We start from the raw sequence: 15,550 nt of genomic DNA, 5'->3' as shown, positions 1-15,550 counted from the left end.
GGACGCAGGGATCACAAGTGAGTCTTGGCCTCCGACATAAAAAAAATAGTTTTAAGCTACTAAATAAATATGTTAAATGTACTATTTGATTTTATTCATCTTAATTCGTTTGTTATAGGGGTTTCTGAAAGCACAGTAAGCAGGATAGTGGAGCAAGGGAGTAAAAATGAAGGAGAATATCTACAAAAAATAAATAAAAATATGTAGTTTTCAAATCACCTTGTTTTTTTTACCTGACGGACCCAGAAGGAGCGTAATGTGTTTGAGCCTTAGGTTTGAGCTGTATGTATGTATGTTTGTTTGTTCGTATGTTTGATTCTATGTGCGCCTCTGCTGTCTAAATGGCTTGACCGATTTCTATAAACTAATTCCAAATACATTTAAGTAAAATTTGACCTAGGTAGGTCATTTAAAATACTAATGTATTTTTGTCTTAAATTTACACGATGATGAATGAAACAACTTTAAATCGCGGTATTTATTACTTTTTATTTTTTTGATTTTTATTCTATAGTATCAAGATTGCTTGCGTCGCAGTATCAGTGTTGCTATATGAGCGACGGTGGCGCCCTCATTTTTTGTCATCTCTTTTGTGTCGCACTGTACTTTAGTTTTAAAGAAATATACATCCCTTTACTGACACCCCGTAAAATAACGAAATTTTTGCCAATCACCTTTGGTTTCATTAACTTTATGTTCGAAGATAATTTTTTTTCTAGTAGTTACACGCATATTTTTTTCGTTTTTTTCCATATCGAAATCAAATGTTTAAAAATACGAATATTTGCACAAAACTAAGATAAAAATAATCAATTAACAAAAATATTAAATTTAATGAAGTAGAGCAACTTTCACTTCGGTATGAAGGAAAATCGAGCGTAGAGCACACGTCAGAACGCTCCGACCCAAGGAGCGCGACTAAAGAAATTCGCTAGGATTTTTCCTACTTATTTTAAATATTTTTTTAATATTTAAAGAATTATCAAAATTCAAAAAAAATTTTTTTAAAGGTTTAATACTCATTCAACTCGAATAAATTAATGGAAAAAATAACTTTTAGCAGTATTTATCAATAGTTTTTGTAAGGCAAAAAATGGGAAATTTCATGAATTTATAACGTTCTAATTAGGAAAATCATAAGTTTTTCGGCAATTGTATTCAGCAGATTTTAATAACGACTATATAAGGATAATAATGCGCTGATCAAATTGTATAAATTGTAATCGGTTGCAACGTAGTGAGTGCACAAACTTAGCTCGAAATGTCTTTGGGGGAAAGAGACTTATCTTGAAGGCCTGATTAAGGTAACATAAAGTAACTTTATAAATGTGAAAAAATTCATGCGCATTGCGTATATAACACTAATTGATAAACAAGAAAAAAAAATTCAGTTTATCATTTCAATAGCCGGGAAAAAATTGTCAAATAACTTGTTGAAAACGCAATTTTGCTAGACTGCAGCCTTAAATATCTATATTTGATTGCAATTTTAATCATAGATGCGTTAAAATAATACTAGAAACATCATTTACAACCAATGGCTTTCGTAATAAAATAGCCGTGAAAACCTCAGCTTGCGGTAGGCGCGTGAGATTATAAAATACGAAAATGCGCGGTAAATTTCCACAGCTGACAGCCGAGCCACAGATGATAATATTACCGCGTGATGGGTTAGTGACCTCGCCGCGGCCGCTTGCAGTGCGAGTGTTCGACTGTGGTGTTCGATATTTAAATTTTATGCCGAATATTAAAATACTTTTAGGGATTAGGGAAGAGGTTTTATATAAAGAAAAATATTGATGTCGAAATAATTATTATACGTATTTTGCGTGCTTATTGTAACAACACAATTTATTAAATAAAAGAACCTGGTGCATTTTTTACGGATTAATATTGGCTACTTTTATTATATTATTATTTATTATAAATATTATTTGTATTTATTTGTGTATATCTGTGGTATATAAACTATAAAGATATCCAAAAATAAGTGACCTTAAATATATGTACATATATAACAGTTTAACATCCCACGTGTTTAAAAAAAATACAATTATTGGTTTATGAATGATTCATTATTTAAATCGTTAAGTGTTGACGTCGCGTTTAAAAACAAAAATAACTAGATTTCTGACTCTATAATTATTATCTCATTTTAATACTGGTATTGATTACTGCAATGTTAGTTATTGTTTTAGAGATCCGTAACGTGATACGGAAATGGGAATTATAACGGTTCCGTACATTTACACTCACCGGTCACTGATTCGAGGTTAAGCCTGGTTAAGCAACGTTATGCCCCGTCAGAACATGGATGGGTGTCCCAGGGGCTTAATGTTTTAATTAATTTATTTATTTTAAGATTATACTTCCATATTTTGTTATTAAAGTCCTATTATCTAAACGATTTTTTTAATTAGTAATATAAATAAAACCGGCCAAGTTCGAGTAGGACTCGTGCACCAAGGGCAAGGGCTAACCTAATTATTATTATTTTGTAACTACATAATATATATAATATGTTTTTAGTAATTTAAAAAAATACGTTTCTGGAGATAAGTTTCAAATTAATAACAAACTAAGCAATATGCCATCAGCGTCACAACAAAACAAAATGACATTTTTTATGGATGTCCGGGTGTCGTAAAAAAGTAATTACCTTTGATGAGATGCAAGATTAAGAAAAAAACGAAGTATCAACTCATTAGCATGCTGAATATATTCATGTTTCAGAAAATCACCTCTCACTATAGGTACTTTTTATGAATCCATACTAATATTATAAATGCGAAAGTAACTCTGTCTGTCTGTCTGTTACTCGATCACGCCTTAACTACAGAACCAATTTGCATGATATTTGGTATAGAGATATTTTGATACCCGAGAAAGGACATAGGCTACTTTTTACCCCGGGAAATAGGATAGGTTTTATCCCGGAAGTCCCACGGGAACGGGAACTATGCGGGTTTTTCTTTAACTGCGCGGGCGAAGCTGCGGATGGAAAGCTAGTGTAGAATATGTTGTAAGTATGTACATAAAACCAAATTAAATTTAATAAATCAGGAATAAACAATGAATTTTTAAAAGTAAATATACATAAATAATAAGGCTTTTACTCGTAGGAATTACGATAAAGTTTAAATTTTTAACGATTAAAAAATGTCATCTGAATTTATCGTGTTGCCATATAAATGAAAGTAATCTAATTTTGGGGAAATTGAAAACTTTACGTTCTTTTGAACGCTAAAGATGAATTAATGTTCATAAATAATGTTTTAATTGATTAAAAATAATGTAGTTAAAAAACCGAAAAACTCGTTTTAAAAAACACATGAAAAGATTTTGTTGTGGCGAAGTTTTAATTTATTCTGTCATTTTAAAGTGGATCAAATTGAATATAAAGGAGTCAATTACATACAAACATACAGGTGAAGCTAATAAATCCGTTATAGCATAATGTACCTTTCTAATGGGAAATTTTCAGTTTCATCGTGTAGAAATTCAGAGATTTGCAAACTGCAAAATAATTATCCATGACAAACAGCATTAAATCACTGCCACTGTGTGATTATACAGTGATTATGAATAATTTTATTAGACACTATTGTGTATGTAATTACCACCCAAATGACTTGCAATGTGTGACGCAAATCACATGTACACTACCTTGAGAAAATATACAAATTATTACTTTTTCATGTTATTTTGTTAATGGTATAAGCTTAAAGGTCGCCTTGTCGTATTGTCCTGTTTCAAAAAAATTCACAATTTTTTATTTAGAACAATAAAAACACACTTTACAAAAAAATCATGAACGATGGCACCCATAAAATGCACCCATGAATCCCATGATGCATGCTTTAAGAAAGAAAGCAAAAACATATTTTGTTTTAAGTACTCAACACAACATATCATGGTACGGGGGTTGTTCTGTGAACATTGTTCATTTCGATCTTTTAGCAGAACTCAATAGGTAAATCTTAGTCCTATGCCTTAGCCATTGGTTAGGATCTATAAATCCTATATGTTTTATTTCCAAAATCAACATTTACTATTATATTCGAACGTACCTATTGGTCCAAAGAATACCTAAGTTCGGTAAATCTTGGGATATACTGGTAAAACCTGAGTTTTACAAATAAACGTAACTTATATAAATAAATATAACAGTATTTATAAACCGCGAACGGGTCTTTTTATATCCATAATCTGTCGGTAATAATATGTTTTACAGTTTACTATCTATACCAATATTATAATTTATAAAGAGGAAAGGTTTGTTTGTATGTATGTATATATGGTTTTCAACTTTTCACACATAAACTAATGGACCGATTTTGATGAAACTTGGCACAGACAATCTTTACACCCTGAGAAAGTACATAGGCTACCTTTTATTGCGAAATATGTACTTCGGGCGAAGCCGGGGTGGACCGCTAGTTATAGATAAATATAAATCTGTTTAGATTGTAAAGATTGATTGAAATAAATTAACTAACTAATCCAGTTTTATTCGACCACTTCGTCAAGTTTTAAGCATATTTTATAGGTCTAATGGCTATTAGATTATCTTGTAACATTGAAATTATGCTTAAAATGTCTATTTTTGTTGTTGATAATAAGCAAAACGAATTCATATTAGTTTTACTCTTGTAAATAATGCTGAGTTAAAAATGAAGTTTTATTTAAGATTTTGTAACTCAGCCAAGTTCAGCAAACAAATTGGAAACTTCAATTCCAATAGGGCCGCGCCATTTCATCGTTTGCTGAAAAGTTTAAATTGCTTTAGATTAGTTTTAATTCTTGGCTCGCTCGATTAATTTTATTAAAGTTGTAACTAAGCATGTGAACCATTCTCTTTCGATTAGAAAAAATAATGAATCGAAGCTCAGTGTCTGTCACATTTACGCCAATCATCTTTAATAGCCCATTAAATAGGATAATAGCGTTTGAACATAATTGACTACTCGTCAAAATGTCATGTGAGGTTACGAGTTACGAACAGACAATCTAAGAATACATGGTAATACCATAGTATAAAGAGAACAAGTTAGTTATCTTCGAACAAAGGTACATTGCGCAGTTTGTAAGTTCATACGCAAGTTTGACGCACGCACACAACGCCGCGCCGCTCGGTTCCTTCTCATGGACCGTTCTCGTTACGGGCGCACCATTACTGTGTGCGGTCGGTGTTTGTTTCTAGAATTATTTAAAATATCAACGTGACAAGTGACAACCCTGCGCCTTGCAAGTTTAGGTACCGTGCGCTAAACGGCCGTAGAGGGCCTACTTGTTGTCTTTATACTATGGTAATACGTAAACGTTGGCAAATACGAATTCCCATTAAACAACGTTATACCTACCATAATGGTTTGTGTAAACAATGAGTTGACGCAAAAGTAACGAGTACTGTAAATAATCATGTTATTTTCCTCGTTGTAGCGTGCTGTGCTTTAGAGTTCAATTGTCATTTTTGTAAAATCCTTGAACTTTTTATGTCATGGATAATATCTCTTTATTTTATAAAAAATATTGGCGTAACTTTTGTGAACACAGGTTGAGAGCTACACTTTTTTCCTCACTTTTGTATGGTCACAACTTTAGTTGCATTTACCTAGCTATTAGTTGCAGTAAACAGAAATTTATACAGTACCAGCTGTGCCGCGCGGTTTCACCCGCGTGGCTCCGCTCCTGTTGTTCTTAGCGTGATAATATATACCCTATATTACTCGTGGATAATGTAGCTTTCGAATGGTGAAAGAATTTTTAAAAGCGGTCCAGTAGTTTATGAGCCTATTCATTACAATCAAATGAACAAACAAAGTTTGTCTTTATGATATTAGTGTAGATGTAGACATGGTTACCACTTACCATAATGTTTTAAAACAGGATTAATTCCAGTTTGCGAATGTGATTGTGCTACACGACCTATAGAGCCCTGTCATTTTTCCACAATAGAAATACTAATGCTTTAAGTTATGATGGGAATGTCTTATACACGCCTGCCATTATCTTTTATTTATTGAAAATTTGCTTGTATTTATGCAATATGTACACTAACTTTAACTACTTAACTGGTTAAATTACCGTACATCAATAGTATCATTATATTGTATGCGGGTAATTTGAAAGAAATACATACATACTTGATGATAAATGCTAAAAGGCCCTACTCACGGTTCAACACAACCAACAATCTGCTGAAACAATTTGTTGCAGTCGCGATTGAGCGTTCTCTACTCACGATTCATCCAACCCTCAATCTGATGACACAATTTCATTCCGCGATTGCTTGCCACAACGTGTGCACGTCACGTTGATGCCTGGCCTGATGCTAAACCTCAACGCAATAATACGCATTATTAATGGATATACTAATTTATGAAATATAAGATAATTATCTTTGTAAAGCTTGTATTTTTTCCAATTTTATTGATAGATTTCAAGGGCTATAAAGTATAAACGGCTATAAAATATAAACATCTTCCTCAAATATGTAAAAATGTCTTTCCCGCGTTTATCTCAAAACCGCCATTTTGCGATTACTGCGCAGCGCGATTGAGCCGAGATTGGAGCAATCACAATACTCACGTTTCAACACGCACACAATCCTGAGACAATTTGTCGGGTTGCTTCCGCGCCGATCCAATACGCAACATGTTATATTTTATTGTTTTTCTACATAAATTCGTATGAAATTGCGCGAAGGAATTGATTTTCATTTACATTATAAGCTCGAAAATATTTCTTAGAATATTGGAATTAACCACTCCTTTATTATGTAACAATTATTATTATTTATATATTTAATCATAGGCAACAACGAATTCATTTGGTATACTTTCACCCAGAAAATATTGTCCTATCTCGCATATAACTGAAATTCTTACTTTACACAAATATACTGTATTTATTTTTTTTAACTTCGACCGGCCTATTCGTTTTAAACCACTGGGTCGTTATAAATAAAAAGAATGATCTCAGATGACTGTGTTTTTTCAAGTTCTCGCTGCTAATAGCATAATAACATGACACAAAAAAATCTTACGTAGTATTTTTATCCGATAAACAATGTTTTTATATTGCTAATGTTTTTTTTATTTGCTTTTACAAACGAAACAGTAAAGGTAATGACGTTAGTTTGATATTTAATTCATCTATATTAATCGAAATTCGACTAGGTACTTTAACATTTTTGTAACAATGAATGTGATCAAATTTTTTTTTGTAAACTGGCAACCCGTTTAAGGCAAAATTTCTTATTTCATGTGTCAAACTTCGAGTTCGAATTTCGAAACTTTGTGTTCATAAACATCAATTGTATACGTAGTATATTATTATTAGTCTGTGATAATAATTTTGTTTGACTTTCCTGTGGCGGCGTTTGAATTATTTTTAAAAATATACTATATAATATTTGTTTCCTTTCAGTGTATGTGAAAACAACCATCGAAATGACGGAAGAATCACAAGTTCGCGCGTTTTACGCCGGTAAAAACTTTTTTATAACCGGGGGCACAGGCTTCGTTGGATTATGCCTGATAGAAAAAATATTGAGATGCATACCGGAATCGGGAAAATTATATTTATTAATGCGACCAAAGAAAGGAAAAGACATTTCGGAGAGGCTTAACGAATTTCCTGATCATTCGGTGAGTAAACATTTAACATAAATAACATATTTTAAACAATTAAGTTTGAAAATGGAAAACTTTACTGAATACATTATGACGTGTTATTTTTTAATTACACTTTATCACGAGCATAATTTGCTTGCACATAGCATAACAAGCAAATTAGGATTTAAATCATCGCTAAAAATAAACATTTCCTAATTAAGCTTTAAAGTTTTTATAGAATACAATTAAAACATTTTTTCCTACAGCAAATCAAACCATTTTGGGGTTTCTTTAGTTAACTGCCGCACGTATTATAGGTTTTTTGTGGGAGGGGAGGGGGGAGGAGGAGGGGGGGACCCTCCCCCCAAACGGGGAAAGTTAGGAAACCAATAGTTTTGGAGAAAAATCAATTTTCCTATTCTAACCTCAAAATGTATGGAATTGGTGTAAAATCATTTTAACTAAGCATTAGACGATAATAACAAAAAATTTACGATACATAAATAAAATACAAACAAGTTGTGTAACCTACGTAGTTTTTTTATTTGAGTGGGAATCGCGCTAAAGTCGCTTCTGGCGGCAGTTCAAGAGTTAACCTAACACGCTCGTCGCTACGTTCCTCGCTACCTATTTGGATATTAAAAATAAAAGTTTAATAGTTTTTTAACCTACGTAGATTTATTTTTTGTTTGAGTGGGAATCGCCCTAAAGTCGCTTCTGGCACTCGCCGGCCGCTACCGCGGCACGCTCGCTTCGCTCGCTCGGCTCGTGCGGCAGTTCAAGAGTTAACCTAACACGCTCGTCGCTTCGCTCCTCGCTACCTATTTGGATATTAAAAATAAAAGTTTAATAGTTTTTTAGCCTACTTACGTAGATTTATTTTTTTGTTTGAGTGGGAATCGCCCTAAAGTCGCTTTTGGCACTCGCCGGCCGCTGCGTACAGTGAAATGGAACGTCTTGGTCCGCTTTTTTTGCACAACAAAACGGATAAATGCGCTTTTTCGCACAAAAAATTATTAACTAAAAAACTACAAGTTTCCTAACGATAATATTTTGGAATTACAATCTTACATTACCTAGCTAACTAACAATATAAATATTTCCAACAAATTCGTGCGGCAGTTAACTAAAGCCAACCCACCATTTTTTTCCTACAGCGAATTAAACCATTTCTTCATTTACACAAATTTTTATTTTGAATATTATAACCACTAAAATATTATTAAAACTAATTTCTACTTGGAACAGAAGTAAATGTGCTATGTTGTTCTTTTAAACCCAATTATTTTATTTATAAGTGAAGTCTGATCAATTTTTAGGGATTTAGGTGATCAGCCTTCTGTTTTTTTTCTTCGTCTCCACCGGGAATCGAACCTATGACCCCTTGGTTCGACACTCACATGTTAACCACTGTACCATGAGGCGGTTGGTATTTTTTGTTACTTACTATTTGGTTGGAGTTTTAATTATTAACTTTTCACCTGCACCATCTCCCCTTTAGTCAAAGGAAAACCTGGATAGTTCCCATTCTTGTGGGATTTTCGCGATAAAAACTGCCCTATCTGTTAATTTAAGTTAGGTACTCTCTATGTGTAAGCTAAATTTCATGAAAATCGGTTCAGCAGTTATTGCGATTAGGAATAACAAACAAACACACAAACTCTCCCATTTATAACATTAGTAGGATTACTATGGATTATATTTGAAAAAAGAATCCTTGGTTAATAAAGTTGGGAGAAGTGATACTATCTGTATAATTATTATATTAATAATACTGTATGTTTGAACACGCTAATCTCAGGAACTACTGGTCCGATTTGAAAAATTCTTTCAGTGTTAGATAGCCCATTTATCAAAGAAGGTTATAGGCTATATATCATCACGCAAAGACCAACAGGAGCGGAGCAATGTGTGTCAAACTGCGGAGCACAGCTAGTCCTACTAATATTATAAATGCGAAAGTTTGTGAGGATGTGTGTGCGTGTGTGTGTTTGCTACTCTTTCACGCAAATACTACTGAACCGATTGCAATGAAATTTAGCTCTCATATAGAAGGTAACTTGGATTAACACATACAATAGGTTTCATCCCGGAAATCCCACGGGAACGGGAAATATGCGGGTATTTCTTTCAAAACGCGGGCGAAGCCGCGGGCGGAAAGCTAGTATTATTATAAAAACAAATTAATCACTTTAAAATATATATTCTTCATTATATATTCTACAAATGTACTCAAGTCAAGTAGATGATAAATTGTTAGGACACTGTAATTCTGTATACCGAGGTAATGGCTGTAACAACCTTGTTAATTATTACCGCAACTTGTTAACATGTACTTATTGTATTTACGTGAATATACTAGTTTTTCATGTGGTTTTGCTTGTCATATTATTATTTTGCATATGTTTATATTTCGAAACGAAAAAAGAGACATACATTTATCTTAATGTCAAAAAAATAAAGCTTATCGATTTATTTGTAATATAGTAAATAATAATTGTAACAAAAAAGAGTGTGTGTGCTGAGCACAAGTGTCAGAAGTGAAACTTCTTTGGCAAGATTCGAATTTACCAAAATCGTTGTAACTCCATGACGTGACGAAATTGTCATGAAGCGACCTTGAAATTTTACTGTCAACGCGCCTAAAGAAGTTTCTCTTCAAAAAAGACACATAAGTAGTTACCTAAATACAACTTTGTACTTTTTTAAACAACTTGCACTTTCTTCATTATTTTTAAAATCATAAATTTTCATTATATACTTTATGAAGTAAGTTTTATTAATCAGAGCTTAATTTACCTATACTATATAATAATATTATAAAGAGGAAAGGTTTGTAATCATGTATGTATGTATGGTTTTCACGCATAAACTACTGGACCGATTTCAAAAATTATTTCACCATTAGAAAGCTGCATCTTCACTGAGCAATACCAATAGGCTAGGTTTTATCCCGGATATCCCACGTGAACGGGAACTATGCGGGTTTTTCTTTGAAAACGTGGGCGAGGCCGCAGGCGGAAAGCTAGTGTATTATAATTTATAATCATCATTTATTAAGTACTAGCTTTCCACCCGCGGCATCGCCTGCGCAGTCAAAGTAAAACCCGCATAGTTCCCGTTCCCGTGGGATTTCCGGGATAAAACCTATCCTATGTCCTTTCTCGGGTATCAAAATATCTTTATACCAAATTTCATGCAAATTGGTTCAGTAGCTTAGGCGTGATTGAGTAACAGACAGACAGACAGAGTTACTATCGCATTTATAATATTAAGTATGGATTTAGTATTTTACAAACTTTTTATCTGATTTCAAAGGATTAAAGATTTTGTAAGGAATAACTTATAATTAAGAAAAATTAATGATTTTATTTCTTATGGTAATAAATCTTAATTCTTGCATTTCTTTATAATTTTGATAAAATAAATTCCTATATTTTTTCCAAATAATTGCGTGTCATGTAGCTTTATAATACATGCGTTTATGCTCAAATCTTTAAAACTATCCTACTAATTTTGATGAGGTTTTTTGAATAGATAGGTTCTCAAGGAAGGATTTAGTTTATAATTTATATTGTTTTGAACAAAGCGAGCGAAACCGCGCTCCGAAAGCTAGTTAGAAATAAAAAAACAATGTTTATTTAACTCAACAAACAAATAAAAAATGAAACCGAGAAGTACGTCATATAATTAGGAAAAAATGGTCAAAGATTAAAAATAATAATTATTTAATTCTGAATCTTTTTAAAGTTTCTAAAATTTTATTTAATCCGTGTTAATTACGCAGCGCTGATTTTCCCTATCTTAATATATATAAATCTCGTGTCACAATGTTTGTCCTCAATGGACTCCTAAACCACTTAACCGATTATAATAAAATTCGCACACCATGTGCAGTTCGATCCAACTTGAGAGATAGGAAAGTTTAAATCTCAAATCGTTTTAGAGAAAGCGGGCGAAGCCGCGGGCGGTAAGCTAGTTTTTTATATTATTTAAAATTTAAATACAATATAATTTTTTTTTAATTTCAGGTATTCGAGAAACTACTGCAAACAGAATCAAAAGACATATTTTCCAAACTAATACCAATATCAGGGGACGTAGGTTCCGAAGACCTAGGGCTTTGCCCTGAAGACAGACAATTACTTATAGAAAATGTCAACATGGTAATACATTCTGCCGCTACATTGGATTTTGAAGAGAATTTGAAACCAACGGTGAAAATTAATGTTTTGGGAACGAGGAGGGTCATGCAATTGTGCCAGGAAATGAAGGATTTGAAGGTATATTATTATTTTATTTTTACCAACACAAATTAAACTACTGCAGCGACACCTCGCTGTGCATCGCGCAAGCAAAATGTTTTCGCTACAGAGCATATATGCAACTTTCCGACATCATTCATCGGGGCCTTAACGGCCAGTCGAGTAGACTGGTCGACTCCCTTTTTCGATGGAGGAATTCTACCTTCCTCCCTCCACATTGGTGACCCCTGACAGTTCACAACTCCTTCTGTCCACCCATGATGTCCGTGCCCACCTATCTCTTCCCCGCCACACTACTATACATTTAAAAAATTTATTGAATATGAAATCTGAGTGTTTTTTTTCACATTTTTTTGACTTAAATATTCATTCATGTTTGTGAAGTTTCATATAAATTTATTTATTGTTTTTATTACACTACATTCAATTTGATACCTACAAACACAATCTTGAAATTTTTATGTAATTTTTACCTTGTCATAACTCAATTTGATTTGATTCGTTTGCCATAATTTGATTTAATTTGCCATAACTTGACTTGGTTTGCCATAATTTAATTTGGTTTGATAAAAGTTGATTTGATTTGCCATAGCTTAATTTGATTTATTTTGCTATAACTTGAATTGATTTCATTTCCAGGCGATGGTACATGTATCATCAGCATATGTGAACTCATATCTACTAGAGGCAGAGGAGAAAGTATACGAAACGCCGGCTGACGTTGATAGTGTTATAAATTTGGTTAACCGTCTCTCGGACAAGGCGTTGGACGATATGGAGAAAACGTAAGTATATTTTATTTATTTACTAAAACCTTTTGAATCACTCTATCTATTGAAAAAACCCCATCAAAATCCGTTGCGTAGTTTTAAAGATTTTAAGCATACATGAAAGCTAGTGCATTTTATATACTCACTTCAAAAATTGCTGTTTCATCTATACTAATATTATAAAGCTGAAGAGTTTGTTTGTTTGTTTGAACCTAGCGGGTTCAAACATCTCGGGAACTACTGGTCCGATTTGAAAAATTCTTGTGGTGTTAGAAAGTCCATTTATTGAGAAAGGCAATAGGCTATATATCATCACGCTAAGACCAACAGGAGCGGAGCAACGCGGGTGAAACCGCGGGGCGCAGCTAGTAAAATTATAATTTTAAATAGTTTTTCTTTTTTTAACCTAGAGTCTATTTATTTTAATACAATTTATACCAATACTTTTACTTGTGTGTGAAATAAAGTATGTAGTTATATATTATTTTTTTCAGAATACTCCGAGGCCATCCGAATACCTATACATTTACAAAGCATCTCGCCGAGCACGAAGTTAAAAACTGTTCCAACATGTTCCCCTGCACTATAGTTAGACCTTCTATGAGTAAGTATTATATTTATACTAATATGTACTTAAAAAAGGAGTATTTTAGATAATAATTTTAGTTTTATGGCGTGGCGTTATAAATAAAATTTTTAAAAGGAAAAAATAAATTCGATTGCTCTGGCGTTATCACGGATTGGGGAGAGGTCAAGAGTCACCCAGGTAAGGCGAAAAACGCGGGTTCGAATCCCGCTTCGTCGATTTTTTCTATTCTTTAAAAATTTAAGGTTCTTTTTGATAAAAAGTATATAACTAATTACATTTAAATGTTTAAGTCGCTTTTCACAAATGGTTGAAAATAAATGATTTATTAAAATTAGTTTTTTACTTATTAATTTTGTTGATAAAAAACAAATTATTTTTATTTTTTCAGTCGTAGCAGCTTGGAAAGAACCAATGATTGGATGGACTTGTTCCAAAGTTGGACCACAAGGATTTTTAATGGGCGCCGCTAAAGGTAAGAAAAAACCTTCAAGTCAAATCAAATAAAATTGATTGATTGTCAAATCAAATCACATTGATTAATTGTCAAATCAAATAAAATTGATTGATTGTCAAATCAAATCACATTGATTAATTGTCAAATCAAATAAAATTGATTGATTGTCAAATCAAATCACATTGATTAATTGTCAAATCAAATAAAATTGATTGGTTTATTTATCTCGAACAAGCAGCCAGACAGACAAACATTGCTATTTTGGTATATGTACCATTTTTAATTTTTATATCCATATACTTATATGCTTTTAGTAAAAAGTGGTTATTATAATATTACAAACAGTCTGTAACAGACCTCTCAATTTTAATATTACTATAGAATATAGATTATTTATTGACCACTTTGTAAACTCGATTTAATTTAAAAAATAAATCACTAATAATTTATAAATTTATATACAAGTGATAACTGCGTTAAAAACAACCGACTTCAAACTTGCACTTGCAAAATTTACAAATACCTACAGACAAAAATGCTCATGAAATAAAAACTACTGGGCCTATCCGAATAAAATTTTTATGGGACCAATTCGACACCATCCCGCATCGAACAAAAAAAGAATCACGTAAATCGGTTCAGAAACCTCGGAGTAATCGGTGTACATACATAAAAAAAAAAAAAAAATATACCGGCCGAATTGATAACCTCCTCCTTTTTTTTTGAAGTCGGTTAAAAATAAATCACGTTAAAAATCCGTTATGTTTCGAATCTTATTGAAGTGAAACTTCTCTAAGCGCGTTGAGGGTAAAGTGTCATGGCAATACCGTCACGTCATTTAGTAATGCGATCTTTGGTATCTTTCAATCTTGCCAAAGAAGTTTCACTTCTGACACACATGCTCTTTCTTTATATATCTATCTTTTTCAGGTGTGGTGCGTAGATTGCCACTAGCTAAGGAAAATATAGCGGATTACATTCCCGTGGATGTTGTCGTAAATCAGCTTTTAGTGGCCGGTTGGCATGCTGCTAAACAGAAGTAAGTTTTTAAGCTATTGCATAGCTTCTATCGCGGGCCTTGAGCGCGGGGACCGAATCGAGAAATTCCGTAACGAAAAAACCTCACGCTCCCCACTCCTTGGGGCGGAGGTGTGGCTTGAAGGCATAGCATGCAATAGCGCAACCGCAGCAGTCCCCGAGTGACACGGCGTTTTTTATGTTTTTTACCAGCAAAAAACAAATTTAATTTATTAAAAAAAAAACAAAAATTAAAATGGCGTAGTAGACTTTTTTTTAAACTACAAAGTTATACTTGTGTTAATCCAAGTTACCTTAGATGTGTGCTAAATTTCATTGTAATCGGTTCAGTAGTATTTGTGTGAAAGAGTAACAAACACACACACATCCTCACAAACTTTCGCATTTTTAATATTAGTAGGATGTCCATATTCCATAATAAAATGTATTTCCTTTCACATATAACATAGCTGTGTTCCGCGGTTTCACCCGTATTGCTTCGCTCCTGTTAATCTTAGCGTGATGATATCATATAGCCTTCCACGAAATGGGCTATTTAACACCGAAATAATGATTCAAATCGTTCCAGTAGTTCCCGAGATTAGCGCGTTCAAACAAACAAACAAACTTTTCAGCTTTATAATATTAGCGTAAATATAAATTAGTAAGATAGTGTTACACTAATATTATAAAGGGTTTGTTTGATTGTAATGAATAGGCTCATAAACTACTGGATCAATTTTGATGAAATTTGGCACAGACAATCTTTAGACCCTGAGAAAGAACATAGGCTACTTACGAAATATGTACCACGGGCGAAGCCGGGGCGGACCGCT

General features: G+C 32.9%; 1 protein-coding gene across 3 annotated transcripts in view; it reads left to right on the top strand.

Moving 5' to 3' along the window:
* The window catches only part of LOC123704339 (putative fatty acyl-CoA reductase CG8306), a 28,624-nt gene that overhangs the window by 9,086 nt on the left and 3,988 nt on the right, over positions 1 to 15,550 (top strand). The window contains exons 1-7 of one of the 3 annotated variants that reach the window (XM_045652683.1): positions 3,317 to 3,428; positions 7,432 to 7,652; positions 11,651 to 11,902; positions 12,524 to 12,669; positions 13,149 to 13,258; positions 13,632 to 13,715; positions 14,628 to 14,736. In XM_045652683.1, the coding sequence (XP_045508639.1) occupies positions 3,332 to 3,428; positions 7,432 to 7,652; positions 11,651 to 11,902; positions 12,524 to 12,669; positions 13,149 to 13,258; positions 13,632 to 13,715; positions 14,628 to 14,736 (1,019 nt within the window). In that variant the 5' untranslated portion in view covers positions 3,317 to 3,331. Of the gene's footprint in view, positions 1 to 3,316; positions 3,429 to 5,130; positions 5,186 to 7,431; positions 7,653 to 11,650; positions 11,903 to 12,523; positions 12,670 to 13,148; positions 13,259 to 13,631; positions 13,716 to 14,627; positions 14,737 to 15,550 lie in introns of those variants that run through there. The other 2 variants (XM_045652684.1, XM_045652685.1) reach the window with 2 other exon arrangements.

The sequence above is a fragment of the Colias croceus genome, chromosome 29, assembly GCF_905220415.1.
Source record: "Colias croceus chromosome 29, ilColCroc2.1".
Taxonomy (NCBI): Eukaryota; Metazoa; Arthropoda; class Insecta; order Lepidoptera; family Pieridae; genus Colias; species Colias croceus.
The sequence above is the reverse complement of the archived record's forward strand: the minus strand, read 5'-3'. Positions and strand labels throughout refer to the sequence as shown.